Source organism: Triplophysa dalaica, chromosome 15 (assembly GCF_015846415.1).
Source record: "Triplophysa dalaica isolate WHDGS20190420 chromosome 15, ASM1584641v1, whole genome shotgun sequence".
NCBI lineage: Eukaryota > Metazoa > Chordata > Actinopteri > Cypriniformes > Nemacheilidae > Triplophysa > Triplophysa dalaica.
This window is the reverse complement of record NC_079556.1, coordinates 5643895-5669719: the sequence shown is the minus strand read 5'-3', so window position 1 is coordinate 5669719 and position 25825 is coordinate 5643895. Positions and strand designations below refer to the sequence as shown.

The following is a 25825-nucleotide window of genomic DNA, read 5'->3' as shown; positions in this document are numbered from 1 at the left end:
TATGCCAGTAAACTACACTAATCCAGGTGAAATGAAATGAGTTTGTGTATTGAGAAATCCAAAAACAACCCGTTTTAAATATTCAGTTATTTGTTTTAGTTTATTTCAATTTTCATGCCTGTTACTGATAACATGTTGCACTGTTTAAAGAGAGACGGGATGCAATGTTTGTTTGCTTCTTTCCGTATGCAGATTTTCTTTGGAATGTAAATCCGGCCTTTCCGAATAAACAAGATTAATACTTAAATCCATAACATGTTTACTAACATAAAAATTAATTTTAAGAAATTAAATTTTTTATTTATATGTATATCAATAAATATATCATCAATATATTATATTGATTTATATTAATATGAACTTTAATGTCATTGTACTCTACTTTGACATAGGAAATGTACATTAAGGACTGATCTTTAAAAAAATAATGTTTATATAATATTAATATTCATTGATTTCAGTACGTTTTCTCATCCCTGATTGGACTGTAAGTAAAGCATGTGACTTGTCCAAAGGAAATCATTGTATTTGATTCAAATATCACTGTTATCTGTATCTTCCAAAGTTTTATTGTTTGTTTATTTAGTTTTTTTACAGGCACTGTTCTGTAGTTGTTTAAACATGCAAGCTAGGCAATACTTAAATCACAGACCTTTTTGGAACATATTTAATCACTTTTCAGCAATAAGGACATATTTGATTTGCTCTCATGTTTTGTCATGTATATATGAAGAATATATTTTTGCAGTGCAATGACCATCGTTGCATATGATCACTTTTATGTGCATATACTATTAATACTTAATGAAATGCATTCAAGAATCAAGGTTTGTTGTATTGTTTGCCCTGTCTGTCAGATTATGTTTGTCTCAGTTTTTTTCTTTAGGGCTGAAAATGATGGCAAGGTCATGTGTGCATGCAAGCTTCACAAGTAGATCTAGACTGTGCTGCAAAATCTCCAGGCTTGGTTTGTATGCTGCATATGTTCTTCCTAGAAAGAAATGGTACCACATTAGTTTTTACAGTGTGGTGTTCGTTCATTTTGGACTATACACTGAAAAAAAAACTTAATGTTTTTGCAAAGGACTATAAATAATGTTCTAGAGAGATGTAATAATCTAAAGCTGAAAGACGACCAAAAGTGGAAAAAAATACAAGCAAACAAAAATCACTGCACTAGAATGTAAAAAATACTTTGGACCACATATATTTGGATGTTACTGCTCTGAGATTTTTTGCCATCTTTGTTGATGTTGACCAAATTTTGCATATTTAAATTGAACACTTGTTTTTTTTGTAAAGCAATACTGCTCGGTAATTTCAAAAGCAACTTTTACTTTTTGCAGATTATATTATGAGTGGTTTACAATGTTTGTTTTCCTCTATGCACTTTCTGGAAACATGCACATATGTAAACTAAACAATAAAGTACTGGAAGTATGTACCATAAGTTTCTGATCTCTCGGTGTAAAGTAGTATGTATTGTTTTTCGCATGATCTGTTTAAATGTTTCATTTTTACAAGAATGAAAGAGAACACAAAATGTATGTGGTTTGCATATGCTGTCAGTTCAGTTTTATTAAAGAAATATAACAAAACAAGCATTTAACATTAAATGGTTGTAGTTGCAACACCTCACAAACAGCTTCTAGATAAATTAGTTTAAGGCTTGGTTGCATTTAAAATGTATCAGGTCTTGCCCTTGACTTTATTATTTCACACCCAGCAATGAGTGATATGAATGTCGCATTGCTAACAGCAATTTCTTCTGTACAATCACAGAAACACGCAATATTTATTTGTGAAATTCATGCACAGTACATCTTTAAGTTATTCAGGAATTTTTATTAGTTAATATAGTATTAACATGTGACTTTCGTACTGTACTTGTAAAATCTAAGAAATAAGAAAACAAGGCCTCAGTGCAAGTTCTAAGACAACAACAAATGCATAGATTCATGTTACAGATTGAAATCCGAATTTCAGTATGAACAGAGTTGATCTGATGTTAAGTCACTGCATTCAGGCTGTTTGGTCAAAGTTCAACCCACTCCATAAATCCAGAAGCAACAGCACAAATGTCTCAGCTCTCACTATTACTTTACAAAACAGAGCATGACTTGACATTAAGATACCCAACCTGACAAAAAAAACTTAAACACACCTTTAAAAGTATATATGTGGATTCCTAAAAGTTGTCAGCTGCCATGTATCCTGTTAACACATGTATGAAATGTTTACAAAATTACATTTTTATTCATTTTTAATATTGCACCGTAACACAGGCACCTTTGAACTTGTATGTGAAAGCTTACATTTATAAAATATCCATCATGTAGATACTGAACACTGTGAGCCAGCAAATGGGTCACATACAGAACCAACATGCGAAATGGAGTATAACGTTAATGCTGTTTGCATTTAAGGTGGTTTAGTCGGATTACAGGTTACAGAGCACTACTGTATATTTATGTTAATGCAGAAAGACACATTTCTACGGAGTTCACATATCAGTGTCTGGTGTTTTTAAAGCTAGTAAAAATACACCTATGCCACAAAATATTCTAATTGTATCTTACTGTTTTTTAAATCTTAAAGTTGTAAGGAATCTCATTCCCCACCTTAAAAGGTTGCATGATTAAACCACAAAAACTTTACAAAGAGAAGTTTAGTTTTGTTAGAAGAGACTAAAGCAAGCTTCTTATTCTACTACGACAGGCCTGAAAGAAAATAATTTCCCTGAATTAGTCTACAACTCGCATGCGAATAAAGGGATTACAGCACGTGAAAGTAACAGTATCCTAACAGTGATTGCAAATATGTCTACGGTGTAAGTATTTTCCTTGAGTGTATGTTATATTACAGTAATGCAATTTAAGCAGGTTCCACCTGCATTTATGCATAGTTAGAGACAACCCGAAGGTTTCAATCAGGTAACATAAATCAAGGCACACCAACACAATGACAGAGGTTCAGGATGAGTCGAGCACGTTCCGCTGACATCATCAAACCACTGAGGTTCCTCATTCACGAGGTTCATTGGGTGGTGGGATCTTCACATCAGATGGCTCCACCCCCCAGATCTCGCGGGCGTACTCTGTGATTGTGCGGTCACTGGAAAACTTTCCGGAAGCTGCAATGTTCTTGATAACTTTTTTGGTCCATTCTTTTGGATTCTTAAATAAAACGTGGACAGCAAAATAAAAAGGGGGTCATTTACACCAATTAAATCGCACAATTGTGATGTCATAAATATTACTCATTAACTCACCCTGTAGAGTTCATTAACTTTCTCTTGACTGCTGACATAAGACTCGTAATCTGCAAACACTTTGAACCTGTGAAAGAAAAAATGCGGCTATTATAAACTCATACAAATGCTAAAAATAGTGATATGAATAATTGACTGCTGATTTATAATTAATTTACTTTAAAATTATTCGGCCCAAATCTTTAGCAAACTGTTTTAAAAACATGTACACACATGAAATAGATACTCACCTATCATGATTCATCAACATATTGACCACGTCTTTGAAAAGTTCAGGCTCTTTGGGGCTGAAGAATCCAGTGCTAATCTGATCCATCACCTGTTTCAACTCAGGCAGGCGCTCATAATATTCTCTGGCATTATATCTGGACGACAAACAAACACAGTCACCATCAGAATCACCAAATACAGAAATATTATAAAAAATGATTGATCTTATATGATTGATCTTATATTGATCTTTAAATGGCTGATCTCATCTATTAGAATCAACGTAACCCTATCTTACCCCTTTCTGTCCATGGCCTCCACATCCTCCACCCTCATGCCAAAGATGAAGAGGTTTTCCTCTCCTGCTTCTTCTGCCATCTCCACGTTGGCACCGTCCATAGTGCCGATGGTCAGAGCGCCGTTCAGCATGAACTTCATGTTTCCTGTACCGGAAGCTTCTGTACCTGCTGTGGAGATCTGCTCGGAGAGGTCGGCGGCCGGGATGACTGAAGTGCAAAACACATTACAAATTATCCAAAATAACACATCACTGTGGGTGTGTGTAAGCATTTTGTGATGTCTTAACTCACTTTTCTCAGCCAGTGAAACCCTGTAGTTTTCCAGGAAAATGACCTTCAGTCTGTCTCCCACAATGGGGTCATTATTCACAACGTCCCCTATGGATGTGATGAGTTTGATGATCATCTTTGCCATGTGATAGCCTGGTGCTGCCTGTAGGGGGCAGTGGAAGTTAGGGAAAATACAACTTTAGATGGAAAATGCTGTAGGTTTAGAGATGTAGGTGATCAAAAAAAATACATAGGATACTACTAATATTATACTTTACTTGTCTAAAACAATAATAGCAAGAAAATATAAATGTTTATATATTTGTTTTTAAAATAATTAAGGTTTTATACACACTTATTAAACATTTTAATCTACGTACCTTTCCACCAAACATTACAGTCCTGGGAACAAACTTCTTGTTTGGTTCCCTTTTGATTCCTAGGAAAAGATATATTAAAAATAAATATGAATCTTTCAGAAAACTCCCTCTTTAAAGTAAAACCTACAAATCAAAATGAAACTGTTAAAACGGTTTCGAAAGCTCCCAGTTTCCACCTGTACGGTGTGTATATGTATGTGCTTACTGTTGTATAAAGTGATGACATTAAGACAGTTGAGCAATTGTCTCTTGTACTCATGAATTCTCTTGACGTGAACGTCAAATATGGACTCTGGGTTTATCTTCACTTTGTATTCGCTCTCCAGATACGCTGCAAACTTCTGCTTATTCTCCTATATACAAATCATGAAAAGAACAAGTCAGATGATCAGTCAATGACATGTATTATTCTACATATTTCTCAATTTAAAATTGTTATTTAGAGTATCAAATACCAAGGAAAAGAGTTTAAAAGTATTTCTTAACAATTGTGGCCACATGCAGACCTGTTTAACTTTGGCCACATCCCGAATGAATGTTTCATCATCAATAAAGTCCACCAGCTTTCTCAGTTGGAACAGATCTATCAGAAACTCCTCACCAATTTTCTGCAAAAACAAGGACAGCACAGGAAGAATGCATTACACTTGAGAAGAGTGGACAACAAAGCAGTTTACAATGCACATGTTTGTATTTGTATGCTTTAAAAAAGGAAGGCTATTACCTCAGCGATGATGTCAGCAAGGCCGGGGTTACAAAGCAGCAGCCAGCGGCGAGGTGTGATGCCATTTGTCTTGTTCTGAAATTTCTCAGGTTCTATGTCACAGAAGTCCTTAAACCTTCAATTAGATTTATACAAATTTACTTTTTACCAAGAATATCCCTGAAGAGTGTAGTTAGGAAATAAGGATAATGAACAGTCAGCATCTTCATGTCACTTCAAACCTGTACAATTTTCTTCTGCAGAACTCGAAAGAAGATATTATGAAGAACGTTGGTAACACTGGAGCCCAACGACTTCCATTGTATGGACACAAAACCACCAAGACATTTCTCAAAATCTCTTTCTTGTTCCACAGATGAAAGAAGGGAGGTTTGAATATAGGTGAATAAATGACAGAATGTTTGTGCGAACCATCCCTTTAAGAAAGGGTGAAGTTCTGATCATCCTTTTGGGGTTTCATTTCTAATGGCCGACAAACTGTACATCATTCCTTTCATAAAAAGCTGTGCTTCAGCGACTGTTTTACTCACACAGTGGTTTTGACAATCTCCGAGTGAATCCTTGCGACTCCGTTGACAGCGTGTGAACCTACCACGCAAAGGTGTGCCATGTTGACTCTCTTTGGATCGCCCTCCTCGATCAGAGACATCCTGCGTAACCGATCAACATCGCCTGGATACAGCGCAGAAATTCTCTACAATAGAGCATCAGATTTAACATTCAGACTCATCACGTATAGCATGTTGTGGATATCTTCTTCCTGCGAGTTGGTCCTTACATCCAGATGTCGGTGGTTGATCTCATAGATGATCTGCAGGTGACGTGGTAGAAGCTTCTCAAACAGGCAAACAGGCCAGCGCTCCAGAGCCTCAGGTAACACTGTGTGGTTTGTGTATGCACATGTCTTTGTGGTGATCTCCCACGCCTACACAAAAACATTAAAGCATAAATATATCCACTTCTACTGGAAAAATAAATAAAGTTTCTGGGTAAACTCTGACAAGAACGTTAGACATGAGAGAATAAGGATTTAATATGTCCATATCATCTGGATTTATAGGACAAAAGAAATTGCTTTGTCTCTTACAGTTTTTGACCATCTGATGACGAGACCTCTCTGACTGCAAACTTTGTTTTTTAATTTTGCTCAGCTTTTTACATCACCAAAATAAAATATACAAAAACATACACATTTCCTCAGCAGTGTGCATTGTCTTTACTCTCTATACCCAATAAAAACTTCAGACATACAGTACTTCCTTTAAATATTTTTCCAAATAAATTATAGCGACATAAACAATACTTTTTTTCATCATATATACTATGCCTGTGTTATGCATGTCATCCTGACCAAGCAGAAAAAAACAAAGACAACGAATGTGAGAAAGTTGAAATTGCAAGTTAAAGAATCTGTTTGAGACACAGGAGTGTCTTATCAGCTTTTTTCAGCACATGAAGAACCATCAATGACTAAATCATTAATAAATGTCAGTTCTTTATCTTTAATCTGATAGTCGAAACACTTTTCCACACCTTTTCCCAGTCCAGACGTTCTACATCCATCAGGATTCTCATGAGCTCAGGAATGGCCAGCGCTGGATGCGTGTCATTTAATTGGATGGCCACCTGGAAAAGTTCAAATGTTTAAAGACATTCATATATACAGCAATCAGTTATCTGTCCATAACATCATTTTACCTTGTCAGGGAACGTCTCAAAAGAGGTGCGCACAGGGTCTCTGCAGCCAAACTTTGATGATTTAAACCGTCTGATAATATCCTCTAGTGTAGCAGCCACCACAAAGTACTCCTGCTTTAACCGAAGCTCTTTTCCTTCAAAAAACTGACACACAAACACATACAGTAAGTTGCAGTGAGCTCCGAACGTTGATTATAGATACATAGATGCCTCATTTGCTGTTGCAGAGCTTCAGTTTCAGTGCCGAGTCTTTGCGTCATCCTAACATATCTATGGCTCAAATCTGTGAACATGATTTGTTGAAGTCTTACGATGTCATTAACAGAGGCAGTTTCAAATTGCATTTTTCAACCCGTCTAAACTGCAGTTTTATGGCGGAAATACTCCACAATGGTTTAAAATGATGAATTTGCACACGGTTTATCTTAAAGCATACTAAAAACACCAAACAGACATATAAACAACATTAAAAACTCGATTTTGACCACAGGGAACTTTATTACTTCTCTACTGTATAATATTTCACATTTTATCTGCTTCAGCCTGCCAGCTCAAACATAGTTGCAGTAGATACCAGTGTTGTCTAAATATACACACGTAGACTGATGCTATAAATATGGGTTATCGTAGTAACTGATCCCCACACACACATTGTTGTTTTGTTTACGCTCTCTCCCTTTCTCTATACATGACATTCCGATTCATGACATTCACAAATCTCACAAAACGCTTTATAACAGTTGCTCTTACATTGTCATTGGGGTAGAGCACTCGTGAGATGTTCTCCGCCAGGTTTCGGTCCAGGACAGCCTGGATATAATCACCCACATTAACTAGAATAAAAGAAGAATATTAATCAATTCTGAAATGAACTTTCATACAGTATTTGCTGTTGAAAGAATACCCTTAGCTTTTGGTCAACAAAGTAACAGAACGCAACTTAGAAATACAATTCAGAGGCCTTTAAAGCATGCAGGGTCCTCTTATACAGAACGTATCTATGGGTTACACTGGCCCGGTGCCAGCTTCACTCCTGTGCTCTTGCTACATTGCATTGGAGGATTATTTTTAGTATTCTACACAGAAACCCTTCTCCCAGGAAACAAGTTCACTCTTATTTAAACTCAAGCCTGGAGGTAAGTTGAAAGTACATAATCATTGATGCAACAAGTAACAGTGTTTTCCAAGCACTTTATACGAATATCTAGAATGGCAAGGATCGAATTCATTTCATTCGTTGAATAAATAAAGTGATTTGAAGCGAAGCACACAATACATGAAAATGTGAACACTTCATGTTTATATGCAAAGTCTCACTTAAAGGAACAGTTCACCCAAAAATGAAAATTCTGTCTTCGTTTACTCACCCTCAAGTTGTTCCGCATCCGTATATATTTCTTAGTCCTGTTGAACACTAAAGATGATATTTTGAAGAATCTAGGAAAGCAAACAGTTCTGGTGCCCAATGACCACTATTGTTACTATTCCTACGATGGTAGTTCCAAGCGTTCTTCAAGACGTTTTTTGGGTGAGCTGTCCCTTTAAAGTCCCAGTGAAATTAAAAATGACAACGCTTATTTTTCCATGAAGTACTGCAACGTTTATATTGAATAGCTTACCAATGTGGGTCATTTTCTTTTTAAAATTCATGCACCCTCATAATCTTCAGTTAAAATCTGAAAATGCACTTCTCCCCTGAAATGACAATCCATCTTGAATGAAATAAATTAGACGGCTTGGCCGGAGCGTCCGTTAAGCCCCTTCAACTGTCAGTCTGCTATCAATTTAATTAAAAAAAATCAATGCAACAGGTGTTTTTACACATCCAATCAATTCGCAGTGAAAAACGCAAGCCACGCCCTCTCATTTTCTTCTTTGAAATTCCTTTGTACTCAGAAATGTGTCAGAACACGAAAGTAAAAACGACCGCAGCTTCCGGTTCACGGGGACTTTAAGTTAACAAAACTGACGCTCATATCCGGTCGGTTCACACAGATTCATTACTATAGCCATCTGTGGAAGAAAAACACGCACATGTGTTCGTGTGGACTTACATTCTTGCAGGTTGAAATCATTGGGGGCTTTGGCCGACCACAATCTCATAGTGTTCACAGTGTTATTTTTATAACCAGGCACAGGAGTGTCATAGGGCATCGCAAGCACCACCTGGCAAAACAAAAAGGGTTACAAAGAGATACCAAAAACAATAAGAGGAGAGAAAGATGATGTTTGACTGACCTGGGTGCCAACCCACTTTGGTCCTTCATGCGTTTCCTCCACTCGGCCATAGAAATGCACAGGCAGCATGTACTCTGGACGGGCCTTTTCCCAGGGGTTACCATAACGAAGCCAATCATCAGCTTCCTCAACCTGAACATCAGTGTTGTATAGTTTGTTGTAGAAAAATGTTCTAGTCCAAACTTGATATTATTGAAGATGCCATAACATTAAACAAACACCTAAAAATGAAAATTCGGCCATTATTTACTCACCCTCTTGTCATTTCAAACTTGTTTGACTTTATTCCAAAGAACACAAAAGAAGATATTTTGAGTAAACTGGCCCACATTCACTTGCATGTGTTTTGTGTCCATACAATAGAAGTGAATGGGGGTCAGTCCTGTTCGGTTACCAACTTTCTTCAAAATATCTTCCTTAGTATTTTTCCTTCAGAAGACACAAAGTCACAAAGGTTTGAAATGACAAGAGGGTGAGTAAATGATGACAACATTTTCATTTTGGGGTGAATTGTCACATTTTTGGATTACCTGCCAGCCGCTGTTGATCTTCTGATTGAAGATGCCAAACTCGTAACGAATGCCATAACCATACGCTGCCAAACCCAGAGATGCCATAGAGTCCAGGAAACAAGCTGAGAGAGATCAAGAAAATTCCGTCATCAAACACCTATTACGACTCTGATAAAGAGAGCCACGGATCAAGCAGAGTGGGAACGTTTGACACCTGCTAAGCGCCCAAGACCCCCGTTTCCCAGTCCAGCATCTTCCTCAATCTCCTCCAGCTCTTCCAAATCCAGTCCAAGCTGAAGAACAGTAACATCATTTAAATTCATCAAAGAAAAAAAATAAAACATGTTACTGGAAAAGGTTTTATTGCTAAATCGAATTACTAATCACTAACTAACACTATTATGCAAACATTGAACAGTTTAACATTTCAGCAACTTCTGTATTGTCAAGCTTAAAAAGGAAGGTTTCACGTCAAGAGTTTTGCAAGTCACAAATGCAACATATGGTCTCTACATCGCTTATGAGTACTCTGTGGGTGAGAAGAGGAAAACAACAGCGGTTGCCAAAGTTTCAGGATGTTTGAGATCAAAAACTACTCTAAGCAGTATGTAATGTGGTATACAGTACATATAACGTAATAATGGAACTTTACTTGGTAAATGGCCTCATCACAGGCATTCTGCAGCCCCAGATTAATCATTGTGTTCTGTAGAGTTCTGCCCATATAAAACTCCAAAGACAGATAGTGAATGCGCTGAAACAGAGAGAAAGAAAATGTAAGCACAACTGAACAGAAAAGAAAACTCAGTGGTTAATCAGTGGTTTTAAATACCAGTAACTAAAGCAAAAAGCGGCCGATGTCTAACATAATAATATGTCAAACATGCCGATCATGTCTCTTGTAGATTGTTGACGTATTTCATGCTTAGCTTTAACATAAGTACAGGGTTATTCCTGCATAGAGAAATTGGAGGTGGCCAATGGTCTTCACAAGAAATACTGCGTGCATTTAACACTGTCATTTGTAGCTGCAGTTTTGGCATTGCGCAACAGTAGAGGCGCTGTTTCGTTATCAGCACACAAAGGCGCTAAAAAGAATTGCAGAACGAGAGCTAGTAACTGTGCTTCATGGCTGTTTGTTTTGCATTCAAGTATGTTTCATTTCTTGAAATTTCTTAAATTAACATGACGTACATCAATATAATGCCTTTGGCTGTGCAGTTGTATCGTTGAATCAGCGTATACTGTACACAGCAAGTTCCCGAGTATGAACCCAAATTGTGTTCAGAACGACTAGCACACAAATGATTCATTTGAACAGATTCATTTAAACTATTTAAAGGAGCCATTCTTTTGCTCTTTTTTGATGATTTTATTATATTTTTTGGGTTTACCAATGGATGTTCATGTTTCTAATTTAAAAAAAACGTTTTATATTTCACATATTTAAAGTCTATTGTTTACCGCTGTCCCTCACGCACATGCAAAGGTCAATCTTTGTTAGAGATCGCATTTTTTTCTACTATGGCGAGGGAAAGGACACCGGACCGAATGGCGTCAGACTGTATATATTAATTATTACTAATAACAGAAGCGTTAGTTTTGCCTTTTAATATAAGACCCGAGTTTGATAATAAAACAAGCAGATTGACCAGGTTTTAGAGGTAGGCTTTGCACGCACACATACATTATCAGTGTATAACACAAACACTTTTCACAGCCGATGATAAAGTCATTGAAGATATTATTTGAATTTTAGAATGTGTGTAGCTGAATTCCTATTATCAGCTGTAGCAATGTTGAAAGTATAAGTAGTTTAGCACGTAGCTCAGTCAAATGTTTACAATCTCTGATAACCGAACACTACTCCAGCTCTTCTCTAAGGAAAGCCTCGCCCCTTTTTTGGAATATTCCTGTGGCGGCGGATTAGTGACATCATGTACCCGGGATGTAGTCCAATCCAGCCATTCTTTGTAGTCCTGTTAAAGACAAAATCTAGCTTGGCAATGAACTTTGAGCTTTATCATTTTGCAGGTATTGTTTAGGCTCTAACAGCAACATTACACGCTAAGTAAAGGTTGAAAAATGGGATCGCGGGGAATTGGATCTTTAACTATTCAGTCACTAGCGAAAATAAGAGATAATTGAATCATTTAAAGTGAACAACAGAGAACGCATGATTTGAATTAGCTTTGCTCATTTAGTAAGAATGGTTAATTCAATTTGCTTTTGCGGGCTGAAAAGATAGTAGAAAAGGATAAAAAAATGTCTGTTTGGTTGAATAAAAGTAATGTTTAATATAACTTGATAATTGTCATTTTCATCTAAGGCAGGAAAAACCCAATCACCTCTTCACACTGGGAGGAGTTTGTAGTCTTCAGGTTTAAAATTCACACCGATATACATTTGACAGAATTCCTTTAACACTTTTTAATGTCTTGAATCAATACAAAAGCAAACAATGTTAATCACTTTATAGATCTACATTTAATGACACTTCAAAGTGTTTTCGTTCTTCCATGAGTCTGACCCTTCAAACTAAACTTGACACTTGGCACCGAATGTTTACATTACTATAAATACAGTACCCCAAGTGTTTTTCCATATCAAGATATCTGGTGCCATTCAGTGATATTTTGACAGAAGAGAAAAACAGGATTTCTGTGCTGCTGTAAAAGCAATCACAAATCTCTAGAAACCCAAAAGCACTACGAAAAAATGCCACTAAAACACCATTTTAACTATGGATTCCATTATTAGATTTCATGTTTGGCGAAACACATTATAAAATGAAGAACATTTAAATGTGATTTATCGAAAAAGATCCACAAAAGATTAAGTGACTGAACTTCCACTTTCCCAGGTCACATGTTTATTACTAGACATGAGTGACTTTGCACAAAGAGCATCTGTCAATTTATATTGCAATTGAATAAATAAGGCCCATTATCTTATACTTGCGATGACTATAGTATACTATATAGTGTAGTCTGTACAAACTGAGGGAATCGTAGGCTGATGCAAACCATTACATTATTAAAGGTGAGCTAATGTAACCAAACTCTTCCAAGAAAAACAGACCAACAGCTGACCCAACACATCTGCTGGACCATAGGACCAAACTGATGGCCAGAGACCACATGAAGAGGAAACAAACAGGCCTGTCCATCTTCCCTTTGGAAAAATCTTAAAAGCATGCTTGAGAACAACCTTTTAATAGACCTTTACAACAATACAAATGTTATTGGTTTCCATTAGAAATGACATTTTGAACCATCAGCTTAAAGGGGTCATATGGCAGAAATATGTATTGTTGTGTGTATTTGGTGTGTTATAAATTGCCCATGCATGTATTAGACAAAATTTGCATCAATGAAAGTGTCGAAACAAAAGATGCATTCCATCTAAAAGCGAATGCGAACCCAGACCTGCCTGAAACGCCTCGTCTAACCACTCCCCCACGCATGTACGTCACTTTGTGGTATGATTTGACTAAGACCGCCCAAATGTATACGCAAGTAAGGTGTGCGGTCTTGTAAATCTCATTGTACCGTCGCAGATGTTCCGAATATGGTAAGAGGCGTAACATTTCCGTGCAGTATTCGACCAATCACTACGCACTAGTGACCTGGCCAATCATAGCACTCATCGCTTTTCAGAGCGATGAGCTTTGTAAAATATCAGCGCGTTTCAGAGAGGCAGAGCAAAGAGGAGATACAAACATGCACGGTATGTGGAAAATACAGCGTTTTAACCTTAAATCTTAAGAAAACAATAATATTCGTTTTAGCCGAGTAAAATGTCCCCTTTAAAAACATTCCAAAAGTACTGTATCCTGGGCCTAACTTTAGCAGGATTTGGTGGATGTTGTCAGCCATATAACACCAATATAACACATTATGAGAGACCACTAGTTTCCATTAAAACCAACATACTTCCCCTTATCACCATTAAATCGTTTAGAAGTTTCTGTGATGTTTTTTTTTGAGTAGTGAAGCTTCTAACACAGGCCACGTTAACAACAAAACAGTGTATTTTGCACAGTTCAATTTAGTAAAAACGTGCAATTTATCCGTTCATTATTGAATTATTTTGTTGTTTCATTCAATATGTCAATTGCAGCACTTCCTGTCCAGCACAGGGAAGTTGATATATCTTACCTTCGGGTCCTTTTCATAGTAATACTGCTGAGTGCGGATCCAGCGGCCCACCAGGTGATCCCGGACCGTGTGCGCCAGCGCGAAGTAATAGTCGCGTGGAGTGGACACATTGCGGTCTTTTACCAGAGTGAAGTGTAGATGCCTGTTAAAGCTCTTTTTGATTTCGACAACATCTCCCAGACCAGCTATACCGCGGACACTGATCTGCTTGCGCTTCTCCTGGTCGGTGAGAGGTTTGGACATGTTGTCAACGCGGTTGAAACGCAAAGAATGTAAGTTTGGACCCTTGTCTTGTTCTGCACAGCTGGTGCGGTGGTGTGTTCTCGAAGCACGCCCCTATGTCAAAGGAGCAGATAATGGGCGGGACTTGGTTTATTGGCCAGTGCACCACCCTAATCGCTTCTCTATAGGCTGAGTCCAATGTCAATCAACTCCGTTTGTCAGCTACAGGTTTCCATTATTGTTTACGACTTTAGAAACAGCAGCGTTTGAGCAACACCTTTTACCTGAAATTATATTTTGTAATGTTGCTTTTTCCAAAATGTGCTGAAGTAGTATTATATTGCGTTTGCTTGTTTTTACAAAGATAACTTCTTAATCGTTGAAGAATGCAATAGAAGCCGTATCACAGATATTCTAGTGGCTATAATGGGAATTGTGTAGGTTTTTTTACGGAAACCGTGGTCTTGTGTGTCTCTGTTGTTGATGTGTGGGCCTCTATCACTGGGATACCTGGAATAAGGGAGCGTTAAGACACGTCGGATTTTGGGAAATCTAATTTCCCATCATAGGAACCCGAAAGTAACGTCTGGATTTACTTAAATTAAAAGTATTCAGTAACAAAAAAACATTAATACTAATTACGTAGTAGCATGAAAACATTGCAAGTATTTATTAATATATAACAAGCGACGTTAAAGAAATATTTCTGGGTTCGGTGGGAAATATCCTAAATCCGACGTGTCTTGAACTCAGCACAACACACCACGTTAATACATTTTGTGTCGGTTTTATTGGTAAACAGCTCATGGCAGGACAGGCACATTTCTCTATTACACTTTTGCGTTTTCTCACATGGTTCTAGATTGCGCTCTACTTCAAGGAACTTGCCTTATATGGAACCAGACTTCAACCAACCAATAGAAAACATCCAAGTGGGAGGAGACTGATTCGTAAGTAGAGGCGTGTATGTGTTCTTTCTGGATCAGTGACATGAAACATCAAACAGTGGCAACAGTGTCCGCTATTTATTTATTTATTTATTTATCCGAAGACTAAAGGAACTTTGAGGAAATGCGATTATCTGTACACACCAGTTGCTCTGTTAGGTTTGTGAACCAATACACAATGTTGTATGAGACCACAACACTTCTGTCATGGCTCCATTGCTGTCTTATGATGACCTAAATTACACGTTTCATCATGTCAACAGACAAGGAAAAGGAGTATTTTGTCATTTCGATAGTGATTAATAAAGGAATCACAATTTCTAAAGACCTCACGGTATCAATAACAATGAGTAGTTGCAACATGTGAACTGCTATAAACCAAGATGAACACCCTGACCAACCCTGTTCATCCTGTAATGTTGTGACACCTGCTGGTATTGTTGCAGAGAAGAAGAGCAGCGTGTTTGTGTACAGTGGCATGAAGGACGTGACAGGACTGACCACACGAAAGACCACATCCTGTTGTGTCAATAGTTTGTAGCCTTTTCGTGACCTTTTTTTGTAAATGTTCTTCTTCCTATCTTGCTTTGTTTTATTAAGGGTCTAAATGAAATAACAACTGCTATTTCTATTGCAATGTGCATACGTTTAGCAGCAATATAAACCCCGTAAAGGAACGACATTGACAGTTGCCTCTCAGTTTTGTAGCATTAGTTTCACGTCGAGCCCCCAAAGATGTCCTTTGTAAATGTCTTTTAAAAACATTGATCTAGCTTTGTATCCGTCATAAGAATTAAAAAAAAACATTCTTGTTTAGTTCTCTTTATTCGTTGATCCGTTTTGCTCTGAGAACACATGATGTAGTAAATTATCCCACTTTTTTTGACATATGAAATAATACATTACACTTACATACAAACAACAACGTAAATGAAATGAGCAATAAAAATAAAATAATAAAGTGTTTTTATGCAGTTAACCTTGACAAATGATACTGTCAAGCATTGAAAACCCAAACCTGATATGCAATCGATACTGTACATACATTTAACCTGCCTATATCTTAACACCAGAGAAAGAAAACTGAAACATTCATAAAGAGGTATGTATAAAACTCACATTTTGGATAAAGACAAGGCAAATACAATCAATGTTAAGATTTCCCAGAGCATAAAAAAACCAGTCAGTGCTTTACTGAAGTAGTACAAATGTCAGGAGTGTCTGCTTTCAGCACGTTCCTTGCTTACGGATCGACTCGATGCAATGAAAAGTAGCACCCAGGGCCCAGCTGGTCTCCACGTCATTTATCTTTCTAGCCAGCTGAGATGTAAAAGAAGAGTGTTACCCCGGACATAAAAATATCAATCGCATTTGTTATCTTGAGCTTTAGAGATCACCCACTTATGTACTTGTTAACCCTTAACAAAGGTTGAAATCTGTGTCCAAAAGTCGCTTCTAAGCAACTATTTTACAGTTCAGGAAGCATAAAACAGCAGCGACCCACCTTTAGCTCTTTATCAGGAGAAAAGCCGAGCTCCTGGAGGAGAACCGAGACATACGTGAGGTCCAAACACAAGAACGGATTCTCTTTTATTTCTCCGGCGGACATATTATTGCACACTGCAGAATACATACAAGAATAACCCCATGTCATTTTTTGTTCTGAAAAAATATATTGATCTATATCAAGATTTCGAAGTATGAATATTAAAGTGACAAATACACCATACAAATTCTTACTTTGAACGTGTCATTGTCACTCAATATCCCTTTGCATACATTTTATCACATAAAAACACAACAACAACCTAACAAGAAGGCTCACCTTTTATGGCACCTTCAATGTAATCCTGTACTTTTACTGTCCCTCCTGTGTTTTCATCTGAGTGTGTGTGAGAGAAAGAGAGAGAAAAAACAGGTGGTTGTAAAACAGAAAATAAACAACAATCATAACAAATTCTAGATCAAATTTATACCAATGAGGCCGAGATCCACAGCTCTGTCATAGTAGTATGAGAATGCATAGAAGTCAATGTCTTTAACTTCCTCTGCTTCTCTCACCCGTTTGTAAATCATCTTTTCTACTTTTCTCAAGCATGACTCATATATGGGCTCTCCTGGAACAAAAAACAAATAAGCTTTTCCAAAAAATATAAACAGTTTTACTACATATTATTGTAACAGTGCTATGAAATAGTGAATCACGGAGCCAATGCGAAGAGGAATCGGGTAATACATACCTGCTTTCTGCCCTTTAAGTTTGTATATTACTTCAGCATGCTCCCATTGTCCAGAATAATCAGGGGCTAGACATGGACTCATCAACTCTTGAGGTCCCTCTACTGAAAAAACAACAACAACACAGAAGCTATTTGAACAAGGTTATACACAATTTTTGCTTGTAATCAGCATTTTTACTGCCACCTTGTGGGAGAATTTGGATACTGCAGTGTTGTAAAAATCTGGACAGGCTATGCACCACTGTCTAGCGGCCGAACAAGAAAGGGCATGTTCGTGCAATTATACACAGACATGCATGCACTTGTTCCTCATAATAATCTTAAAAACCTAATCAAAGAGAAGTGGGATACTCTGGTACATTGGAAACACTTCACAAGATGAAATCTGATTACAATTCTACCATTTGTACTGACCATACATTTCAATAATAAACTGCGTATAAAGGCGGTTCTCCTGATGACAGTGTTTCTCTCTGGGCTCAAACCGCAGCTAAATCAGTTCAACAGCTGTCCACCAAGGAATTAATCTTCAGCGCGTTATTAAGAGATTAGATAATGGCTTATTTATTGAGCGAATGAGGTCTTTAAAAGCCAAAGATGATAGACCACATACAAGGCTGTGCTTCAATCCCTCCCAACACTGCAAGTCTGGCTGACATCAACCCCAGGCCAAGGTAACTGCAGAGAGAGAGAAGATTAAGATAATTTTATTCCAAGAGCAAAAGATACACTTCAGTTAAAATGTTTAGGGTCACTTTGCTAAAATGTTTCTAATGATCTTAAAAATCTTTTGATCTGAAGGTATATGATATATTATTTTGGTAGGCAAAATAATATAATATGCCAAAATTTTAGTTTATTTACTTGCAAGACAACAATCTAGTCTTAAGTACTTTTTTATATTGATGATCTAAACAAAGTGCTGAAGAAAAACAGCCCTTAAGAGCTGTGCACATTTCTGTAAATTCTAGGCAAGATGCTAAAACATAACCAAGTTATATTTATTTAGGATCCTTTTAGTCATATAATTCCCAAAGTTGCATATGCATTATTCCATAGTTTTAATGAGATAAGTGAAATCTGAGAAAAACACAAATAAAGAATGACTAAGTGACCCTAAACTTTGGAATGATAGTGTATTCAAATTCAACAGTGCTTTTTGTCACTCATTTCAGATGTTTGCTTTGATGTTCCTCATTATCCTGCCATGAAAAACTAGTAATTCTAGTAATCCTGAGACGAGTCCCGCGATGAGATTGTATTTGAAGGCTTGTGTGATTATGCTCTAATCAGAACACACACTGACACATAAACACTTGTGCTGTATTTAAGGACTCCAGCGGGCCTCACTAATCACTAAACTCACAGCTTCATATCCTAGAAAGTCCTGGTTAGAGGAACCAGCGGGTGGTAGTGTCAAACCTCGGGCAGAGGTTTAGCCCTAGTGGCAGAGTTCTCTTGATGTCATCTCTGGGCTGCGGAGGAGGATACAAATTTTAGAAAGATAATGTAACATCAAATCCCTTAATGCCTTACCTGTGTGAGTAGAGGGCGTGGCTGATGTTGAACATTTGAAATGATGTCACATAATCAATGGGAGAGGTCTGAATGGTTTTCTGTGAGGAGAACAAACACAAACAATCTCATATTGAAGTTATCTCATCTTTCTCTTTAAGCGGAAGTTCACCCAAAAGCTCTTGAACTATCTGTGTATGAGAATGCCATAGACTGACAAATATAATTTGTATTACTATTACAACCCTATTAATCTATTTTTCCGTTCTACATACCGAACTTCTTAATGTAAAACTGTTTATTAGAAACTAAAGGTTGCATTCTGCACGACAGGAACCATTAACAAATAAAACTGGTTGTTACTTGTTACCATGTTAAACTAAATTGGTCTTCAATCCCTCCTCTACATGATCTGACCTAGTTCAAGAGTAAGAATGTGCAACAACCTTCACTTACGAGGCCTATCGGATTAGCGGGACATTTGCGGATTAATGCATAAAATGAGAGGTCATCACCGTAGTTTGTTAAAAGAGGTATGGGTTCATTAAGGGGGGGGGGGGGTTACAGCAATACATTTTGTGTTTGCATTTATATATGTGACTCACTTCATCCTGTAGAGCAAAGGTGATCTGGGTTGAGCCCCCACCTAAATCCAGCATGCCTACTGTCGGAGTGTCTGAACCATGAAGACCACCTATGCGAGAGAGGGAGAGAGAATTTCGAGAATTCTTCTTGTTGTGTACCACAGTAAAGCCTGGTCATCCAGGGGACAGAATCTCTAACAGAGAGCAACGGGATTTACTGTAAAAACACTCTGGATTATTCCTAATTTAAAGATAATATGTGCATGGTGATGTTGATTTCAATAGGTTTGTAATTATGGCATGAAGTAATGGGCATAATAAATATTGCTCACCTATTAAAAAATTGACGGTAATCCAAGCAGACATGCCTGTATAAATGCAAAAACGTGTGCATTAACTCCGATTCAACATCACAGATTTAAATTCTATGAAATTCTCTTGTCAGTTACATGCATTACGTGTATTTATCATTAACATGCTCAAAGAGACTCTGCAAGTGCATCACTGCATCATTAAGCTACTGTAAAACTTATAAATCGCCTGCTTGTTTTGAAAGATGCTTGCTTCTTAACAAAGTAAAGAGCTTTAGCGCTCAGAAATAAGCAAACTCATTTGGTCTTTATAAACTCCATCACAGTCGTCCTCCTGACTCTTTCACTTAAGGCACAGCATTAACAATAAGACAGCATGATTTGCAGTGATGGGATAATCTGGTTGGATAAACTAGAGAGTTGAGACTCACTGATAATGAGACTACATGATCCGTTTATGGGTCTGTGCTGAGTCAAAGTATTCATTTTACAACAAAATTTAACAAACTTCTATCCATTTAGCGATCTGCGTATTAACAACAAAAGCAATATTACCTACCATCCAAAAATAGGCTTTTCTCTAAATGCACTGTTTTCCCATGTCGGTTTTTTATCTTTTAAAGGAATTTTCTGCCTAGCAAATATATGGCCGGTAATCTATTGCACACGGGACATTATGCCCTGAGCTCATTATGGTTTGTGCAAACTACTTTTGGGATTAAGGCTTTGTACGCATAATGTACTGTTAATATATACACAGCTGAAGCTATTACACAAGACGATTTCAATTTCAACTATATCAAGCAAGTAACCAGAGATGCTTTTATAGAGCTAAAGATCTCATAGAGAAAGATCGGACATCGCCTGGTTTTACATTCCATGAGATCGATCTCTGCCTGGATAAATAAAACTAGTGGGTCAAGAAGAGCATCATTCTTTAGTCAGGAAATACAGAGGAAATAAAGACATTGGTGTCATTCAGTCTAAAATAGAAAGACTTGACTGGTATGTGATCCATAAAAACATTTACAATGTCACGAGAGACATATTACAATTTAAAAATTATTCCCTGCAAATTACATCTATCGCAAAATGCTTGCATTTATAGTAAGCGGAGAGTCTATTTAAATGTGTCAACAAATATGTAAGGCAAAAAGAGAACTGACACAGTACCTTCATCTGTACCGTCCATTATTGACACGCTGTCTGGGCTATAGAGGAACAAAGATTCGCTAAAGACCTCCCTCACCTGCAGCAGAGATGATGACATATTAACCCCAAACCTCTTTATTACACAATTGATACTATTTTTATCTGTTGCTACAACCACAGCAACACATTCTAATCTACGTTGAGTAGTTACATGAACACAGTTTGCTAATAGAGTATTTGCACAAGTAATCATTTAACAGATGGCTTTATCCATCGTCTCACAGGGTACAGTTATAATTCAGTTATTAAAGTCCTTACTGTGAATACAAATATCTGCAAAAAATGAAGCCTAGTGCATTTATTAAAATGAAAGCACACTGAATTTTGGTTCTGACCTCGTCCAAAAGGATGTTGGCCTTCTCACCAGGCAGCAGTCTGAGCCCGGCCGTCGCTCTGAGCATCAAAGGCGTGGAACTCCACAGTGTGTCAGGCACTGTTTCTTTGGCTACCTTCAACAGTTCCATCAGCCCCTCTTTACTCTGAAAAATAATGTCACCAATTTTTAGTCAGAACACATATAAGCAGTACAGTTAACTTGACTTTGACTGGTTACCTTTTCTGGATCATCAGCATATGCAGACAGTCCAGGTTTTAATGCTCTAAACGTCTCCTGAGCTAATTTAGGAGCTTCTGTTGGTACAAAAAGACAAATCCAATCATATTTCAAAGTAAAGTCTTAGTTCTAGGATTCAAAATACTTTAAATAGAAATGGACACGATTGTAAAAGAATTCAAACGTATGATTAAAAAATGTGGTTAACCCACAATAGTGCAAAACCAATAGCCTATGGAGTATCTTCAAGAAGGCATACACCAAAGTTTGTATTAAAAACATATTTTTTCCTAAACAAGTCTATCGATATTCTCAGTGCTCTCTTCCTCATCGGGAGACTTAGCAGGAGTTTGTATGTGAATGTGTGTGTCAGAGAGACACAAGCATACATGACAGGTGCCTGCTGGCTATTATAATATAAAAATCTTAGGTTTAAAAATAAAAAATAGGCCTCATGCCAGAAAGCAAAACTAATATGAGTGGATAACACTCGCTTGATTCTGTTAGGTTATCCGAAAACAGTACATTAACAGAAACCATTCTGAATCTGAAGTAATGAATCAGGTTGATCTGTGTATTAAAAAGGTTACACTACCATTTGGCTCCACCTGGAATTTGAAGATGTGAATTCTGGTTCCAGTGCTTCCAGCATCAAACATAATTCCATACTGGAAATTTTCGCTGACCCTATGAACTGAGGTTAAATGTGTATGGGGATCATGGCTATACTGGGGGCGCTGGTCAGATACTGATGATTTTGTTCCATCGTAATGACGTTTGACATAGGTGAGGTAGACAACCAGGCACACCGCAAACATAAAGAAAAAAGCTAGCTTTGGGATCTTCATAGTGGCAGTTATTAATGGTACATTGTGTGGAATCAAATTCCCAATGCAGAAGGCTTCTTCTTTTCAGTTCTCTCCAATACCTACATAACAAAGAAAGGGGAGATCAAACACCAATTATATATTTGCTAAGGCTTTGATGGCTACAGGTGTAAACAACACAAAATCTTTATCTCCCCCTGTGACACAGTGTTATTAAATTACATACATTCATTCATTTTTAGATAGTAATCGAGTTACAAGTGAGAACTACAGCTTTATCGGAAGACGGTAAACATTTATCATAATTATTAATTTTAAATTTGTAAGATGTTGCTTACTATAAACATACCTTGCTCAAATGCTCATGTGAATGTTAGACAGTAGACAGATCACAGTCTTTCCTTTTTGATGTTTCATATTTAAGGTCATTAAACCTAAGTGTATTTGCTAATATCATAGTCTTCCCTCGGTTGAAAGCCGTGTTTCACGAATGGAAGAAAATCCATGATCAAAGTTTGACACGACACGGATATTTTCTACGAGAAAGTAAAAACTCTCCCTGTCTCACGCTGATGACGTCACTAACATCCGTCATGGAGATGACGTGGCGAGAACAATTGCGTCAGACATCGCAAACAAGCAAATACACACACCTTCTTTTTCTTTTTGTTTAAACTTTCACGTTTTGTTTAGTTTCGCTAAAGAAACATATTATATTGTTAATTTAAAGCTAATAAAATAATAAATTCTTTACTATTGTAGATAACAAATTTCGCCTTTAGTAAAACATTTTCTTTTCGGTTCTTGGAAAAGCTATAAAAAATTATATGAAGGCTAATTTTATTAAACTAATGAGAAAGCCGTAAAGACTTTTTCTACGTGTAAATCCAAAAATATATTTGTCCTGCATGTGAATGTTTTTTGTAGGGTGCATTATTGTAGTTTTAAAAAAATGATAATTTGGTGATAATATATATTGATAATTTGGAACAGATAACATAGTTATTTATTGTATACGGATAATACCACATGGATTAAAAGAAGTGTGTTCTTTGCCAACAATTACATTTTGAAATTACTCTAAATTACATTTTAAAACACATTGAAAAATACTTAAAAGCACTGTCCTGCAAGTACATTTATTTATTCTTCCCCAGCTAACGTTAATAATGTGACTTTGTAACATTTTATTCCCTGTGGCTTTCAACAATAAACAATATGGGGAATGCCACATATAATATATATATTTATATATGTTTAAATTTGTACATATTCCATTTGACACACAACATTTAAAGTCTATCTTTAGGGCATACATGTAAAAAAGCCACTTATTCATGTGACATATTTAATTGTAATTTAGTGTTTGTAATTTAACCCATGACCCATGCTGCTACTGCAACTGAGCAACAGGAACCTTATCAAAATAACATTTAGAAATATTTTAGAATTATTTTTTTATTTTTTAGAATATTTAGAATTGTTTAACCTCTGCTTTATAAAACCTTACATTATTTATTTATGGGTTCTGAAAAAGTGTCATTTTTTATTTATCTTTCCCAATTGACATTCTGCTGCCCGTTATCACAATTTATTTCTTGCCCTCCTGAGACTCAAAGAGGCAATTACACTTTCATTGTGCTGTTTTCAATATGCCACCAGCTGGTCTCTCCACCAGCCCTGTGAGTTTTGTTAAAGTTTACCAGGCTGTGGCAGCTTCATGACCTGTGGCATCTCCATTCATTACCTTAATTAACCATCATCGGGCTGCTATATGGGCCAATCTGTGGGCCTCCTCTACACTTTCTCAAGCAACATGAAACCCCCCCAGTATGAGCTGGAATTTCAGCCAATGACTAACCCATAATGAGGGGGTTGGAGAGGGTTAGTTTTGATGATATTCATTTGACGCTTCCCATTGAGTGTGTCTCCGAGCATAGTGGATGGCTTGAAAGGACCATATGTTCTCATTTTATGTGCGTGTGGGCGTGTGTTAGTGAATCTATCTAGGACACAAAGTCCAGTTGCTAATGTGGGCTGTGGGGCAATGGACCGCCTAATTTAAGACTCACTTATCAAAAATCAATGTGGGCGGAATGCTTTAAGGGGGAAGGGATGGTGGCCATCCCTCCAAACTGTTGCATTCTGACTGCCGCCCCCCGAAGAGGAGATGCATACATGACTTACCCCATTATATCTTAAAGCAGTCATTACAGACGTATACCTCAACAGTTGCAGCAGAGAGCACAGTGCACCCCCCCCCAACCTTGCATACATGACCTGATCTTTGTCTTTTTCTTCTCAACAATAGAGGGATGGGTGGCAGTTTGCATAGGTTTCAATAAAGAGAAAAAAAAAAACAGATACAGGGGGAAAAAAATAATAAATAGTGCTTTTGTATTATATGCTGAAGTAAATAGCATCATAGTTATTATGGTCCATAATTATTCAAATAGTCAGTGTTCACTGTTGTCCAGAAATTTAAAAATAAAAATAAATGACTTTTTATAGCAGCTTTAACGCAAAATAAGAAATCATCTAATTTCTTCTCAGAATGAAACAATAGTCTAATCCTGCTCTTATTGGTTTATCTAAATATACAAGCTTGTAAAGCCTTTGGTGATGTAGTGTGTGTGTAATGGTGGGGGCAAAATAACATTAGATCTTGCAGAATTAGTTATTGTTCCTTATTATCAGAGAGTTTTTTTCAAGCAACATTGTAGCAAATTCCCTGAAAATCCCATTGAACACACATTTTAATTTCATTTCTGTAGTTTAATCGTGTAGAAGGCAGCGTAAATAATCCAATGGGATTAGGTCATGTTTTTTTGTCTTTTAGAATACTCTCATCTGAGGCTCTTAAGAAAACTGCCTGATTTATTGTTGCTCTGTATGTAAAGAATGAGCACAGGCGGATGACGCACAAGCAATTACAACCAAACAGTAACACCACATATCTGAACACAGAAAACAGCCCTTCTGTCATGCCCACCTGTATCTTTGCGCCACACATTTAATCATCAGAGGCAGTTTTAACATATATGTCATGCATTTATGTACTTTATGTATATGTACATTTGGTCATTTTCATGTATTTTTAGACACATTGCAGAATTTGCTAATAATTCAGAATTTGCCATTTGAAATTTGTTCAGAAAATGGAAAAAACACAGTACTTTTTAAATGATTACATACTGTGTTGTCAAAGTTGACAAGCACTTTTTAATACTTTTTATTGGTTGTTTGCAAAATCCAGTGAAAAGGATAAAGAGTGACTTTACGGTAAAAATAGAAATCACGAAATTTGGAGATAAGAGGTTTCAAAAGAACAGCAGCGATATGAATATATCCAGATGTCTTGTGATTTAGTTTAGGATTTAAAATATCATATAGAAGTAATCGATCAACAATCATTACAATAAACTTATTGTGAATTGTATTCTTCTTGAAATCCTTAATAATCCTTCATGCAGCATAATGTTTATTAGATGTATATCAAAAAGTGCATGTATCAGAAGAGTGGATCGAAAATCCCACCTTGTCTGTTGTCTTCCAGTATTTTCTGATTTAGGTATGGAGCCGTTGAAATGTATTTATTGTGAAGTTCTGAATGACATTTGCATTTGTCATGTAAATTCACAAACAGGTCGTT

At 36.9% G+C, this 25825-nt stretch overlaps 2 protein-coding genes across 2 annotated transcripts; both read right to left on the bottom strand.

Moving 5' to 3' along the window:
* Nucleotides 1-1547: 1547 nt before the first annotated feature.
* Nucleotides 1548-14082, bottom strand: pygb (phosphorylase, glycogen; brain). Its single transcript, XM_056767182.1, has 20 exons — nucleotides 13763-14082; nucleotides 10255-10356; nucleotides 9817-9895; nucleotides 9621-9724; nucleotides 9091-9222; nucleotides 8907-9018; nucleotides 7603-7685; nucleotides 6853-6996; nucleotides 6688-6780; nucleotides 5933-6079; nucleotides 5685-5848; nucleotides 5155-5269; nucleotides 4937-5038; nucleotides 4636-4783; nucleotides 4431-4489; nucleotides 4072-4213; nucleotides 3780-3987; nucleotides 3502-3636; nucleotides 3272-3338; nucleotides 1548-3176 (listed from the first exon to the last, which is right to left on the bottom strand). The coding sequence occupies exons 1-20, from the start codon at nucleotides 14003-14005 to the stop codon at nucleotides 3024-3026; spliced, it is 2532 nt and encodes an 843-aa protein (XP_056623160.1). The 5' UTR covers nucleotides 14006-14082; the 3' UTR covers nucleotides 1548-3023.
* Nucleotides 14083-15737: 1655 nt separating this feature from the next.
* On the bottom strand, nucleotides 15738-22731 carry entpd6 (ectonucleoside triphosphate diphosphohydrolase 6). Its single transcript, XM_056768721.1, has 14 exons — nucleotides 22523-22731; nucleotides 21942-22274; nucleotides 21347-21423; nucleotides 21129-21272; nucleotides 20755-20830; nucleotides 19603-19638; nucleotides 19292-19380; nucleotides 18708-18787; nucleotides 17785-17849; nucleotides 17172-17273; nucleotides 16908-17048; nucleotides 16757-16813; nucleotides 16436-16551; nucleotides 15738-16251 (listed from the first exon to the last, which is right to left on the bottom strand). The coding sequence occupies exons 2-14, from the start codon at nucleotides 22192-22194 to the stop codon at nucleotides 16159-16161; spliced, it is 1329 nt and encodes a 442-aa protein (XP_056624699.1). The 5' UTR covers nucleotides 22195-22274; nucleotides 22523-22731; the 3' UTR covers nucleotides 15738-16158.
* Between the last annotated feature and the right edge of the window lie 3094 nt (nucleotides 22732-25825).

Excerpts from the sequence above, each read along its gene's own strand:
- entpd6 (XM_056768721.1), bottom strand. The coding sequence starts at position 22,194 with ATGAAGATCCCAAAGCTAGCTTTTTTCTTTATGTTTGCGGTGTGCCTG. Across the intron at positions 19,639-20,754 it reads AATGGACGGTACAGATGAAG|GCATGTCTGCTTGGATTACC; the intron begins GTACTGTGTCAG and ends GCATTTATACAG. Across the intron at positions 16,814-16,907 it reads TGTGGATCTCGGCCTCATTG|ATGAAAACACAGGAGGGACA; the intron begins GTATAAATTTGA and ends ACACACACTCAG.
- pygb (XM_056767182.1), bottom strand. The coding sequence starts at position 14,005 with ATGTCCAAACCTCTCACCGACCAGGAGAAGCGCAAGCAGATCAGTGTC. Across the intron at positions 10,357-13,762 it reads ACTATGAAAAGGACCCGAAG|CGCATTCACTATCTGTCTTT; the intron begins GTAAGATATATC and ends TCTCTGTTTCAG. Across the intron at positions 3,339-3,501 it reads ATGTTGATGAATCATGATAG|GTTCAAAGTGTTTGCAGATT; the intron begins GTGAGTATCTAT and ends TTTCTTTCACAG.